At 40.6% G+C, this 14,807-nt stretch overlaps 1 protein-coding gene across 3 annotated transcripts in view; it reads left to right on the top strand.

Annotated features, from left to right (window-relative positions):
* Positions 1-14,807, top strand: part of SYT9 (synaptotagmin 9) — a 200,019-nt gene that overhangs the window by 63,623 nt on the left and 121,589 nt on the right. For all 3 annotated transcript variants that reach the window (XR_015241031.1, XR_015241032.1, XM_086678076.1), the window contains exon 3: positions 5,192-5,738. Coding sequence is in view for 1 of the 3 variants with exons in the window: in XM_086678076.1 (XP_086534202.1) it covers positions 5,192-5,738 (547 nt within the window). In the remaining 2 variants the exon portion in view is untranslated. The remainder of the gene's footprint in view (positions 1-5,191; positions 5,739-14,807) is intronic.

Here is a 14,807-nt window from a genome sequence, read left to right as displayed (position 1 = left end):
TATATATATATATATATACACACACACACACACACACACACACACACACACACACACACACACACACACATATATGTATTGCCCTGACCTTAAAAGGTCCACAGCTTAGTTGGGGAAATAGGCAAGAAGAGCCTATTTCCAATTATGCACATTAAAGTAGTCAAATTGTTTTCTAGAAGATCATTCTGGCAAGACTGTATAAGAGGCTTGAGATAGGGTGAAGACTGGCTATAGTGGCTGATTCAGGTCACTAATGATGAGGTCTGAACTCCTGGAAGCAATGAAAGCAGACAGAGGCATGAGTTGTGAGCCACTTCAGAGAAGGTGTTGGTGGACATAGGATCATCTTAGAAATAGGGAATAAAACATTGGAAGATGACACCAAGATTTCAAACTTGTTTAACTTGGGAGGTGTGGGAGGAAGCAGGTCATGCATCAGAATATCCAATTGCACTTGACCCTACACCTCCACTGGCCAAGGTGTGATGGTTACATCTTTCTTATATCACTCACCCTGGAGACCTCTGAATCCTGCACTGAGAAAGACCCCCATTTCCTCCTGCCCTGTAGTGAGTTCACTTCTGAGACTTCCTCTTCCGTGTCTGCCTACAGCTCAGGACAACCCAACCTCTTCCTCTCTGTCACCTCGGGAGTTTTCAAGAAGGGAAACAATCCCATCCCCAGCGTTTCCAAACTTCCCTGTCTCGACTTGAACCTAGTAAAGAAACCCATGTGGTTCTGAAATCATAGTTTGCTTCTCTCTTTCCTTTCCTTGAACCTTGAAGCTCTGTCAACACTGGTGCCCCAGAACCAGGGAAGGGATAGGCCAAGTTTCACCTCTAAGATGGGGTCACTGAGATGATGGCAGGTAGAAGAGTGTAATTTGTTTGTAGTTGCACAGGATATTTGGAGGTGCAAAGGATAGTGGGAATGATGACTGTCTGCTCTCACCCAGAGCCTAGACAGAAGATGTTGGCATATATGAGGAGAAAGCTGTGGGGACAGAAGGGTTGAAGATCCAATTCTGCTGAAGAGCTGGTTGCCAAGGTGGAAACTTGCTTGATTTCCCTACTGAGGTCTACAGCACCAGCTTGGAAGCTGATAATATGAGGCCAAGTTAAGTAACCAGGCTCAGTGACAGTACCATTTCCTCCATGACAGTTTCCCAAGCCAGAGGCCTCTCTATCTGTCTCTGTGGCTCCCTAACATCTGGTCAGTTCTTTCCCTCTTCTGACCTGCTGTGTGTTAGTGTTTGACTATTTTATCACTCTCCTGGCCAGCCAACTCCTTGCAGGCAGTGGCTAGGCTTTGCCTGTCTGTGTCTTCCACCCTGCCTGACCCTTTGCTTTGCACATTCGTATTTGGTAAATTGTGGTAGTGTCCTCTTTCTTAAAATCCAGTGGAGGTAGTTGGCTTTTTTGGTGATGGTTCGGGGACCAAGAGTTTGTTGGAGGACTCAAAGTGGGACCTTGGAACCGGCTAACTCAAATTTGAGGAAAGGAGAGGAGGAAAAGCTTTTTTTTTAATTTTTTTTATTTAAAAAAAATTTCTTTTTTACATTTATTTATTTTTGATAGAGAGACAGAGCACAAGTGGGGGAGGGGCAGAGAGAGAAGGAGACACAGAATCCGAATCAGGTGCCAGGCTCCAAGCTGTCAGCACAAAGCCAGACACGGGGCTTGAACTCACAAACTGTGAGATCATGACCTGAGCCAAAGTCGGATGCTTAACCGACTGAGCCACCCAGGCGCCCCTGGAAAAGCTTTTTTATATCTGGGCCCCTGCCTCTACTGACCCTTGGCTGCATCTCAGCACAAGGCTCAGATTCCTTCAGGCATTAAAGTGTTTTTGAGTTTGTTGTAGGAAATCTGCTTTACAGATTTTGTTAATCATCTTTGAAATAGGGATTTCTCCAGGCTCAACCACCAATCTTCCACCTCAGATCTGGGACAAACACATCCCGATCTTTCACTTCTCCACAACAGGAAAATGTGCTCTGCCTGCACTGAGGGAAAGTGGGAGGTAGGGGGAGCTGAGGGTCTCAATCCCAGTGGCTGGCTTCTCTAAGACAGCGTCAGAGTGTGACTTATTTACAGAGGACCCCATCTCTCAGCTTTCCTTTGCACCCCCAGTCTTTGGAAACCATTTCTTTTCCTTCCTTTAATTGTGCACATTAAGTCCTGAGAATACCAAAATACAGGACTCCCCAGACCTACTCAGAGGACTGTCTGCTTCAGATCTCTCCTTGTCACACTCACTCTGTAGCATTAAAATTCCAGACCCTTGCCCTGGATTCCTGTGGTCTACTGTAGTCAAGGGCCACCTCCTTTGACCATTTTTAGAACCACCTCACCTGGGGTGACAGGGGCCAGATCACAATATTCTGTTCCATATCTTTCCTTTCTCTTGCTTTGGACTTGCCTTTCGATCCCACCTCCATGTGAATAGCCTATGAAATTATGGGATATTGATTTTCCATTTCTTCTCCTTTGTTTTCTTCTCATCCCTGCGGCGGCTTCCGTGCCGTACTTGCTCATGTCTCAGCCAAGAGAGCTGCAGAGGTTATACAGGGAGGTGGTGAATTACCCTGGTTCCTACTCCTTTGAGCTTCTTTAGTCTACCCGCCCACCCCTCCGCCCCCCAACTCTGGTAATCCCTGACTCTCTCCTGAAAGGAAATTGAAAGCGATTGAAAGAGAGCCCCAGGGAGTGAGAACTGTCATGGCCTGTTACAGTCTGTGCTGTCTGCTTTAAGCCACCACCTTCTGGTTGGATTCAACTGTTTCCCTAATAGTGTGATCCTGAATGGAGGAAGAAGTATTGGGAATGAAACTAGTGATGGAAAACATTTGGGTAGATAATAGTGTTCATATCTGTGCTTGGTTTTTAAAAGGAATCTTCAGCTATATCAGAATTTTGAATGGAGGCATCCTGTGCGGTTGGGATCTTGTTTGGTCTTTGAAGTAAGATCTCTTCATGATGCCCTCCCCAGTCTACTCCCTCCCCTGGCAATCCATTGTGGTTAGGAAGAGCCGAGCACATGGGGCTTACTTCTCTTCAGATTTACTGTCTAAGAAAATGTGCAAGTAAAACAGAATATGTGCCATTGCTAAACAGAGTCGTGTATTTTAAATTAAAATTAAAATTTGCATGGCAGGCCTAGTCCTACATATAAGACAAAATGTTGCTGTGATGAGTCTAAGGCCAGTACTCAAAAAACCCAAAGGTAGGTTGTTATGCACAGAAAGTCAGCTCAGCAACCAGGTTGGGAGAAAAGTGGTAGCAGAGTGGCAGGGTTGGGTCCAGTGTAGACCCAGGACTGGTGTCCCATCAGACATTGGTCCAAAGAAGGTGGGCCTTAAGGAAGCACTTTTAATATTTAAGCAACATCACTAGACGGTTCCTGGAATGGCTTGTTGTAAGTGGGAACTGACACCAGCCCCAAGTAGGGCCCTTGTTTGAATCTAGACTGGAGGGAAAAATCAGTAGCAGGGGCCACAACTGGTACCACCCCTTTATGGCCTTTGCATAGAGCTGGACACGTGCTGTTCCCTGCCAGTCCCTTCTGCCCAGAGATCCCAGTAGAGTGAGACTGGAGCTCTGTTCCGGCACTGCAGAGGGTCAATGTCTGGACAAGGGAGTGACTGAACTGAGCACAGACAGCTGGTTTTAGGTGTTTAGCAGCATCCCCTGACTGCCCTCCCCCTACTTGAAAAATCGTAAGATGCAGAGAAAACTTAAGATTGTGGATTTCTTTGTAAGAAATTAAAATCTGACAACAGAATCTTTCAGACCACATGGTTTTTGCACATATGGGGATGCATATGCCTGGGATGTGTCTGCCTGCGGTGGACTGGGTTGGCTCCGACAGGTACATGTGATCGTTCTGTGATTGTGCTCTTGTTGTACCATGTGGGTGATTAATTAGTGACCAGGAGCATAGGTTGCTGAAGCATAGGAAGGTATGCTGAGCATAGGAAGATGAAGAGGAATGGTTAGTATAACAACATCTGTGTTACCAGGGAGAATAATTTCAGACATGTTTGGGGGTCTGTTAATCCCATTTTCCATCTTTATTTCATAAAGTAGTCTCAAGGAAGGAAAAGAAGACAAACTCAAATGTTTACTCTGCCTCTCGAACTATTTGTAAGTCCCTCAGAGACAGCCTGGCTGTTCCCTTTCACCTACTGGTGGACAGAGGCTACTTTAATTAAGGTTATTGGGAGACACCAGAAAAATATGGTGTAATGACTCTGAGCTGAAAACAAACAAAAATAATATGGAAAACAACCTTGTGTGTAATGACTACTCTCAATTTATGAGGACTCGCACAGATAAGGCAGGTTTCATAGAGAATTTCCGGGACACTACTAACCCAAACCAAAAAGCTTCTAGGGTAAAGACTAGATTCTGTCAGCAGATACTCACTTTGCCAATATCAGTATCCAACCTTCTTTGAATTCCTGTATACGTTTGTAGTAGCTTACCTTTAATTGTTATGCTGTTAGTGTTTATTGCAGAAATAAAGCCCTTGCTCCTGATCACTAATCACCCACATAGTATGACAGAAGCACTGTCATGGAGTTGCCAGTGGCACCTGTCAGAGCCAACACAGTCCAGCACAAGTGGACACATCCTGTCACCTACATTCTCACAAGAGCAAGAACTGTGCTCTTGTGAAATGCTTTCATTTTAACCAGTAAGAATTTCTTTACCAATAAAGTTATAAGCCAGAGACAGGAAATTCTATCTAATTTAGAGACAGATGCATTCTTCTTAAGGCAACAACACATAGCTAACTATTTTAATTTCAGGATGATATTATATATAAAAGGTGAATAATTTTATTTTTAAAGCAGTTTTTACAAATCTTTACATTCCACCAACTGAATAGGCTTCTTTATTGGCATAGTAGTTTAGAAAGTGCATTAAACCTTTACAGCTCCAAGGTCACGTGGCAGTAGGTTTGTTTCCTGATACCAAGCCTCGATTTTGAGCCTCAAGCCTTGGGGAACAGCTTACTCACATTGATGAGCCTTTTGAATTTAGGCCAAAAGAAACAAAAAACAAAAACCCACGGATCTGAGCTTTTAACAGTGCATAACTGACTACCTCGAGCCCAGGCACAAGTTTCTGGAAGACCCGTAGCTATTGGGGTTGTAACTTTTCTTCTCTCTTCCTCCTCACTCAAGGCATAATTCAATCCGGAGACAGCTCAACTTGTCAAACCCAGACTTCAATATCCAGCAGCTTCAAAAACAGGAACAGTTGACTGGAATTGGCCGAATTAAACCGGAGTTATATAAGCAGAGGTCACTGGATACTGATGATGGGACAAGGAGTAACAGCAAAGCCTGTGGGAAACTGAATTTCATTTTGAAATATGACTGTGACTTAGAGCAGCTCATAGTGAAGATTCACAAAGCTGTCAATTTGCCCGCCAAGGACTTCTCTGGGACTTCAGATCCTTATGTCAAGATCTATTTGCTTCCTGATCGGAAAACAAAACACCAGACTAAAGTGCACAGAAAGACCCTAAACCCTGTGTTTGATGAAGTGTTTTTGTTTCCGGTTCCCTACAATGACCTTGCAGCACGGAAGCTTCACTTCTCTGTGTATGACTTTGACAGGTTCTCTCGCCATGACTTGATCGGCCAAGTGGTGGTGGATCACTTCTTAGACTTGGCTGATTTCCCCAGGGAGTGCATCCTTTGGAAGGATATCGAGTATGTCACCAATGTAAGTCCAGCATTTCTCCATTTGGGGGGAGGCTTCTTGGTCCGCATGCATTCAGATTACTTACACCTTATTTTATTTTGGGGGCAAAGTATAAAATTCACTTCCATGTCTGGATAGCTTTGTTTCAGAACCTTCCTTGTAACTTCCCAGAAGCGGACCTTTAATAGTATTCATTTTAAAAGTTCCCGGAATTGCTCATGAAAACAGTATTAAAGAGCAACGTTCTCTCTTTTCTACTTTCTAATTCTTAGCTATTCCCTAACTGGCAGTAGATATTATCTGCCCTCCTTGCCACATTTTCTGTAGAGCTTTCTTAGATTATTTGTGCTAAATGGATCCTGGCATCCTATTCGCTGTAATCTGCAGCTACGAGACCATTGCCAGGCTCTCTGAGAGCATTATGTCCTTGCCCGTGTGCCCAGGTCAGCTCAGTTGCATTTCCCATGATCAGATCTTCAACTTGAATCCCAGAAGTGAGAATGGTTGACAAGAGTTTGTACCACATTTGTAAATACAGAATCAAAGTGACAGGGAGTTCAGTCTGAAAAGATCTGCAGATATCGGCAAAGCTAATCAATGGAAGGTCAAATCCAATTTAGAGCTCAGGAGAGAGGTCTGAAGGGCTACGGCAATGACACCACAAACCCATGTTTACATTTTAAATGAGATTGCAGTGGTGATATTATTACTCCATTTACATCCTTATCACTCTCCTGCAGACATGTATTGACACTGCTGAAATAGAAGGAAAACTGGACTTTCTTGGGTAATGCTGATATTTTAGAGCCACTTGCTTCTTACATCGGTTCAGATTCCTTCAGGCAACTTTGCTCGCACATCTTCTAGAATGCGAGCCCTTCTGAGGCCAGCATAGTTTTCTTTCTCTGCCTTGGCATCCAAAGAAACCAAGCTCCATAATCCTTCCTCAGCTCAGATGATGATCCAGCTTGAATTTGGAGCCCAGTAAGTGAAAGGCTCTCATCCTGCTCTGGAAGAGAACACGCAAAAATCTCTGTGTGGTGACCAAATACCCACACTAGTCTTTTCACTCTTGTCTGCCTTTGTGAACTGGGGACTCACCCACACTTTGGCTGTTCCAAGAGACATCTTCTCTTCTCATGGCACTAGATACTGGTGCCAGCTTTGTCCTGATACTCACATAAGCAAAGTGTAGCACTCAGTTTTGCTGGCCCTTATCACAAGAATGAAGAAAGGAAAGAAAGAGCTGGAGAAAGCAGAGCGAAGAGTCTGTTTCTGAAGTCTTTTTTCTTTGTTTTGTTCTTTTTCACTAAATCTACCTATAGCACAATTTGCAAATTACTATCATTCTATGATAAGATTTACTATCAGAAAGAACAATCATCCAGCCTGATTTTTCTTCAATTCAGTTGGCTGGTACTTGACTTTTCACATAAATTTTGGCATCAAATTGTCAAATTAATAATTCTTTCTGGTATTTGGACTTGTATGAAGTCTGTAGATTAATTTAGGGAAATTGTGCATCTTTATGATATTGAGTCTATTCATTACCATAGTGTATTTTGTTTCATTTATTTATTTCTGTAAAATTCTAGGGGCGCCTGGGTGGCTCAATCAGTTAAGCATCTGACTCTTGTTTTCAGCTCAGGTCATGATCTCACGGTTTGTGAGTTTGAGCCCCATATCAGGCTCTGTGCTGACATTGCACAGCCTGTTTGGGATTCTTTCTCTCTCCCTCTCTATCTGCCCCTCCCCTGCTTGTGGGTGCGCTCTTTCTAAATAAATAAATAAACTTGAAATAAATAAATTAATTAAATTAAATTCTTTCATTCGAGGCTTATAATTTTCTTCATGAGGATCTTGCATGTCTCTTGTTAGATTTATTGGTAGGTGCCATGTTTTTCATTATTTTAGGTACAGTTGACCCTTGAACAACATAGGTTTGATCTGCTCAGGTTTACTAATACATGGATTTTTTTTCAGTAAGTGCAATACAGTGCTATAAATGTATTTCCTTTCCTTATGATTTTCTTAATAACATTTTCTTTTATCTGGCTTACTTTATTGTAAGCATACAATGTATAAAACATAACATACAGAATATGTGTTCATTGACTATGTTATCAATAAGGTTTCCAGTCAACAGTAGTCTATTAATAGGTAAGTTTTTGGGGGTCAGCACTCTAATCTTCACATTGTTCAAAGGTCAACCATAGTATTTTTTCTAAAATTGCATTTTCTAACTTTTGTTGTTATATAAATGCAGTTTAAATTTATCTTCAATTTGGCAATCTTGTAAAATTCTTATTAATGCTTATAATTTGATTGTAGAATCTTCTGAATTTTCCTTATAGAAAATGAGACATGTGACTTGTTAGTTTTGTGGGATTTTTTTCTAATCTGGATGCTTTTATTTATTTTTTAATTCAGTTTACAAACTAGGATTTCCAGTATAATGCCAAATAATAATTATGGTAGTAGTCATCCTTGACTTATTCCTACTTTTAAGTGAAATGTTTTTAACATTTTCATAGAATATAATTTTGCTGTAGATGTTTTGTGGATGTCTTTACCATATTAAGAATGTATCCCTTGGGGCGCCTGGGTGGCTCAGTTGGTTAAGCATCTGACTTCCACTCAGGTCATGATCTCGCAGTTTGTGGGTTTGAGCCCTGCGTTAGGCTCTGTGCTGACAGCTCAGAGCCTGGAGCCTGCTTCGGATTCTGTGTCTCCCTCTCTCTCTGCCCCTCCCCCACTCGTACTCTGTCTCTCTCTCTCTCTCTCTCTCTCTTTAAAAAATAAATAAACATTAAAGAAAATTTTTTAAAAAAAAGAATGTATCCCTCAAAAGAAGAAGAAGAAGAAGAAGAAGAACAAGAAGAAGAAGAAGAAGAAGAAGAAGAAGAAGAATGTATCCTTCCATTCCTTCATGACTAAGACTTTTTATCATAAACATTTGTTTTGTCAAATGCTGTGATCCTGTGAGGTTTTTCTCTGCTATAATTTGCTATTTTACTCAATTACATTGATCAGGTTTTTAATTTTGAACCAATCTTATATTCCTGGTATGATCCACACTAGATTTGATATATTACCTATGTTGCATATTAAGTTCACTTTGCTAGTATTTTGTTTAGCATTTTTTAAAATCTGTGCTAATGAGTGACACATGTAATTTACTTTCTCATATGGTTCTTATCTGGGTTGGAACCAAGGTAATTCTTGTTTTATAAAATTAGTTGGGGGATTATTTTGGCTACTTTCCTTTTGTTTTTCCTTGGTGCTCCTGGAGGCTTTGGGGTTTGTTTATTTTTCTTTGAACTGAAAATAACTCTTTTAGTCTCTGGCTAGTAGTGAGGTTTAGGTAGTGAGGAAGAGAAGGGAGCAAGGTTGGTATATTTATTCCCCTACATAGCCTCCTTAGGGTATCTGTAGGCTGGCAATAACCTTCAACTGAAAGCCACAGTTCCACATATGTCTTTGTTTTGCTATTGTTTTTAGAATGTTTTTCTGGGTATAAAAATAGGGTTTTTGGCATTGCCAAAAATGATTTTGGCATTACAAAGCTATCATTCCATAGTCATCTGACCTCCATTTGCCTTTGAGAAGTTGACGTTTAGTATAATGTTTATTCCTTTGTATGCAGTTTTTTTTCCTTTGCTTTCAATATCTTGCTTTCCTCTTTAGTGTTCCATAGTTTAATTGCTAACGTTGCTAAGTGGCTATTTTTATTTATTCAGACTGATTTATAGGGTTCCTGAATATGAGATTGTTTCTTTTATCAGTTCTAGAAAATTCTCACCCATTTACCTCTTTTCATTTGTAAAAGTTTCATTTGCGGTGTTTCCACACTTGCCTAGTATCTTTAATAGTCTCCTTTTTTGTTTCAACATACTTTCAGTTCCCTTTTTAATTTCTTTTCCCATTATGTACATGTTACTTTTATATTCTGTTCCTAACTGCACCAGCTATAATCTTTGTAGCTCTGATTTTTTTGTTTGGTATTTCCATTGACTAACTCATCATGCCTTGTTGCCTCCTATATTTAATGATTTGTGATTGTGAGTTCATACGGCTTGAAACTTTGTCAGTAGAAAATTTCATGTTCTGGGCTTCATGTTCTGCACTCTGAAAGTGCATTCCTTCAGGGATGATTTGTGAGGTAACCAACAGGGAACCATTCTAAACCGAATTTTGAGCTTGAGGGTTTGGGGGCAACAGAGAAGTAGGGTGAATATAGGCTCCAAATGTATAAGTGCAGGCTTGTATTAATGGTTAGAAATCGGCAGGGGAGACTTTTTTTCCTTGCTTTCCCTAGAGCAAGTCGAGGACAGGATATATCTTTAGCTTCTACTTATGCAGGGCAGAAGTTCTTTTTTGTTTATCCTTTAAGGATGTGACCCTTAATCTTTAGGATTCCAGCTTCATGCAGGGTTCTCCCACAGTCGTCTAAAAACCACACACTAAACCACTAGAGATTCACATTTACCTTCATTCAAGCTCCAGTTCCAGGGCTTACTTACCTCCGTGGATTCATACTTACTTACTGTTTCTGGCCACTGAAAAATTGCATTTTTGTCCCATGAGCTCTGCCATGCATTGAAAATGATTTTGTAGGGGCATTTGGGTGACTCAGTCAGTTAAGTGTCTTGGTTTCGGCCCAGGTCATGATTTCATGGTTCATGGGTTGAAGCCCTGCATCAGGCTCTCTGCTGACAGCTCAGAGCCTGGAGCGTGCTTTGGATTCTGTGTCTTCCTCTCTCTCTCTGCCTCTCTCCTGCTCATGATCTTTCTGTGTCTCAAAAATAAATAAATGTTAAAAAAAAAAAAAAGAGAAAAGGATTTTGTAATCCAGTATTTTTACCTGGAGGAGTTTCTGTGAGCATCTACCCTGTTGTTGGAAATATTGTGTGCTACAGTATATTGTTTAAAGATTGTTCAAAAAAGCAGTTGTTACCTGTACTAACTGGATAGTAATCTGTGTATTGGATGTTTGCCTTGTGATTGAATAGCCAGAAAGAACCTTAGAGGTTCTGTAATCTGAAATCCTCACTTGGCCCATGGCACTGAGGTGGAGGGCCATTAGGAGATTCAGCTAAGCTCACATAGCTGAATAATGGCCAAGCAGGAATTAGGACAAAGGTTTTCAAGCCAGTTCAGTCAGTTCATGAAAAGATGTTTCAAAATTATCATACATGCTGGCTGGCTTCTCTTTGCCTGGCTATCTCCTACTAAGCTCTTAGATCCCACCATAAATGCCAGTGCCTCAGAGAATTTGTATCTGAGACCTGGACTAGGAGGGTAGGTTTTTTTAGTATTTGTTTCCATGACACTCTGTACTTTTGTCATTACTCATCATACCTTCCCCATTAGACTGTTCTGTAAGTGCGCAGACCATGTCTGGCATGTTCACTACATGCCCAGCCTCTGGAATGGTGCCTGGAAGTAAAATAATTAATATGCACTTACTGAATAAAATGAAGCTCCTTATGTGGGGCTAATTTGGTGAGGCTCCAGGGACTGATTTGGTTGGAGAGGAGTTTTATGCAGTGCTGAAACCCATAAACTAATCTTTCCATTTTTAAAAAATCTTGTTCTTTATTTCTCCAAGTAGATTATGGGTTTTACAAATGTTAGCAGTCAAATAAAAACTAATCCTCACACCTTCCTGTGAAGAAACAAAATGGCAGTTATTGAGTGTAAAAACAGTAGTTTAATTGGACCTCTCAACTGAAGCTATATCAATCAATAAGAGTGTGATGCATCTCTGTGGGATATGTTTCAGTCAACAAGAGAGAAGACATTATCAGGGGGAAGGTTGAAGTTGAGAGAGCATGAGTTTAGTGGTCTGGGTGAATGTTGGTTGTCATGCCTGAGTCTTGACATTTTCATATACCCCACTCATCACTGACTCCCTGGTGAATAGGCATTGAGCATTCAAGAATCTCTCTTTCAATGGCCCTCTTAGAAACTGGTTCAGAGACTTTCTCTGGGAATCTCTGATCATCTCAGCTACACTCTAATTTGGGAGAGATGGCAGAGTTTTCACATAGTAACAGTGGAAGCCATGAGGTTTCCTCTGTGCCCATATGGACCCCAGTTCAGAAGAGGGAAGGGTACAGTTGACAATAGCATAGACTCCCTTTTAATGTTAGGAATTTTAAAACTGTGCATTTCCATCAAAATTTTACTTTGTGAGTCATTGCGAAGTCCCATATTTTTCAGTGGCTGATTTAGGAATTTTCCTGTTCTGTCTTCTAAGTCCCTGAGGCCATTTTTAGACCTGATCGAGGTGTATACCTGGAACCAATCAGGAGGAAATATAAGTATTCAGGGAAGCCAGTTGAATGCAGATGGGGCAGGCAGTCTCTGTCACTGAAGAAGTTTATTAATTTAATCATGTTTCATTCCATTGCACCATGAGTCCGAGGTATTATCATATGATTGTATAGCTATGTCAGATTCAGTGGCATCCTGGTAGATGTGTAACATCTGGCTGGTAGAGGTGGAGGGACAAGAAGGGGACCTGATTTGTAGCATTTGTTTATTTCTGTGGAGCAAATAACTCCTAGCAGCGCTGATTTTTCAAGCTACCAATGTGACATCACTGAAGGTGGAGCTGGCAAAAGATGCTCACATTGGCTGTTGCAAGCTGGTGCCTGTTGATAAGAGCTGGCTTCAGTACACAACTGCATTTAGTGCTGAAAATACTAACACTGGTTGGATAACTGATCCTAAGAGAACAACAATTTGAAAAACCCCATAGAAAACCCTGGTTTCCAGCTGATGACAGGGAAGCCAAGTTCCTTCCATAATGTGGGTGTGAGTGGAGTCGGCCATCGCCGAGGCTCATGAGCTAAATCTTCACGAAAATCCACTGAATCCCACCCTGTCATTTTTTCCAGTCATGATCCCTCAGACATGTCAACCCCTCGACGTCAGGATTATTCAGAGGCAGTGAAAAGTGGCAAAACTGTAGAACAGAACATCTGAAGGGAAGGGATTACTAAAGCTGCAGGTCTCTGACAGAGACTTTGGTAGCTTTTATCCTTGCCTAGCACAAAGCTTTTGCTTTTTCAATGAAATAGATGACATGTACAAGAGTATATAGAATGCATATGTATGGTTTAATAATAATAACAAGATAACATCAGTCAATCCAGAATTTAGCTCAAGAAAGAGAAAATTGTTTATCCCTTTGAAGCTGTCAGTGTGACTTTCCTCCATCCCTCAAGTTTCCCCAGAGATAATCAATAAACTGAATTTTAGAGCTACAATTCCCTTGTTTTTAAAATCACTTTACCACATAAGAATAGGTTGTTCAGTTTTGCCTATTTTTGAAATTTTGTGGAGAAATTATATTGTATGTATTCTTCTGCAAACTGCTATTTTCAGTATTTTGTTTTGAATCGCTTATGTTCATGTATATACTATAGTCCTTTTTTTTTTTTTTTTTTGGCAGGGGTGTTTTAGCATTTCATCATATAGTGTAGCATAATTTATCTCATCTCTTGGGCATCTGGGTGGCTCAGTCATTAAGCATCTGACTTAGGTCAGGTCATGATCTCACAGTTTATGAGCCCAAGTGCCCTACTTCGGGTGAGCATGAGCCCTGCTTCTCTCTCTCTCTCTCTCCCTCTCTCTCTCTCTCCCTCTCTCTCTACCCCTTGTGGGATTCTCTCTGTCTCTGTCTCTCTCCCCCTCTCTCTCTGCCCCTTGCTCACTTGTGCCCTCTCTCTCTCTCAAAAAAATTTATCTAGTCTCTTGTCAATGGATATTTGAATTAAGTTTTTTCTATTTCAGGAAATGCTGCTAAATGTATGTTTTTTAAATTTCTTTTTAATGTTTATTTTTGAGAGAGAGAGAGAGAGAGAGAGAGAGAGAGAGAGAGAATATGAGAATGAATATGACTGGGGGAGGGGCAGAGAGAGAGGGAGTCATAGAATCCGAAGCAGACTCCAGACTCTGAGCTGTCAGCACAGAGCCTGACGCATTGCTCCAACTTACCAGCCATGAGATCATGACCTGGGCCGAAGTGAGATGCTTAACTGAACCACCCAGACACCCCTGTGCGTATGTTTTTTGTACATGTCTCCTGGGAAATATGTGCAAGAATTTCTGTTATGGTATATACCTAGGAATGTAGTTTCTAGATCAGAGATAATTATATCTCAAGGAGGTTGAACAACAATCCCGGCAGCAGTGTGTGAGCCCATGTTAGTCTGTGCTCCCTCCAACACTTGGTGTTGTGTCACTCTCTAAAAAATTGACCATAGACTCTTCCGAGTATTGTATACTGACAATTAATTCCATGCATGAATAAGGACAGTTTTGTTTTTTCTTTCCTTTTGGCTTCTCTCTCCCCACCATCTTTATTGCTTGCTTTATTGTATTTGCCAGGACTGCTGAAACAAAGGTCCACAGAGTAATCTGCCTTGTTCCCACCCTAAAAAGAATACTTTGAATTTTTATACTAACAAGCCATTGGCTGTAGACTTTGAAAACCTGAGTGGATATTGAATTTTATCAGATGACTTTATGAATTTATCTAGATAATCATATGTTTTGTTCCTTTTATCTTTTAACGTGATAAAGTATATTGCTTTATTTTCTAATTTTGGTAAAAACATTACTGTGATAAATCCAACTTGTACATGATGTATTGTTTTTCATATACATAAATGTATGTGTGTTATTCAGTTGTTTGGTTTGTTAATGTTTTGTTAAAGATTTTTGTAACTAAATTCATGAGTGAGATCAGCCCCTGATTTTATTTTCTTGTTTTCTGTTCATCTGGTTTTGTGATCAAAATGAGTTGATGGAGCATTCTTTCTTTTTATCCTCTTGAGGGTTTTGTGTACAATTGAAATCATCTTTTCTTTCAGTGTTTAGTAGAATTGACCCAGTCAGCCTTCTGTGTCTCGTGTTTACTTTGGGGGAAATTGATTCCGTTCCTTTGTTATTGCACTATACAAGTTTTCTATTTCTTTATAAACCATATTTGGTGATTTGGATTTTTCTGTTTTAAATGTATTGACTTATAGCTCTTCATAGTCTTATCTTTTTATTTTCTACCTTATCCCTGGCTAG

Source organism: Puma concolor, chromosome D1, assembly GCF_028749965.1.
Source record: "Puma concolor isolate L17-30 chromosome D1, mPumCon1.1.hap2, whole genome shotgun sequence".
Lineage (NCBI taxonomy): Eukaryota > Metazoa > Chordata > Mammalia > Carnivora > Felidae > Puma > Puma concolor.
Note: the sequence above shows the minus strand (reverse complement) of the source record. Positions and strands in the feature narration are given on the sequence as shown.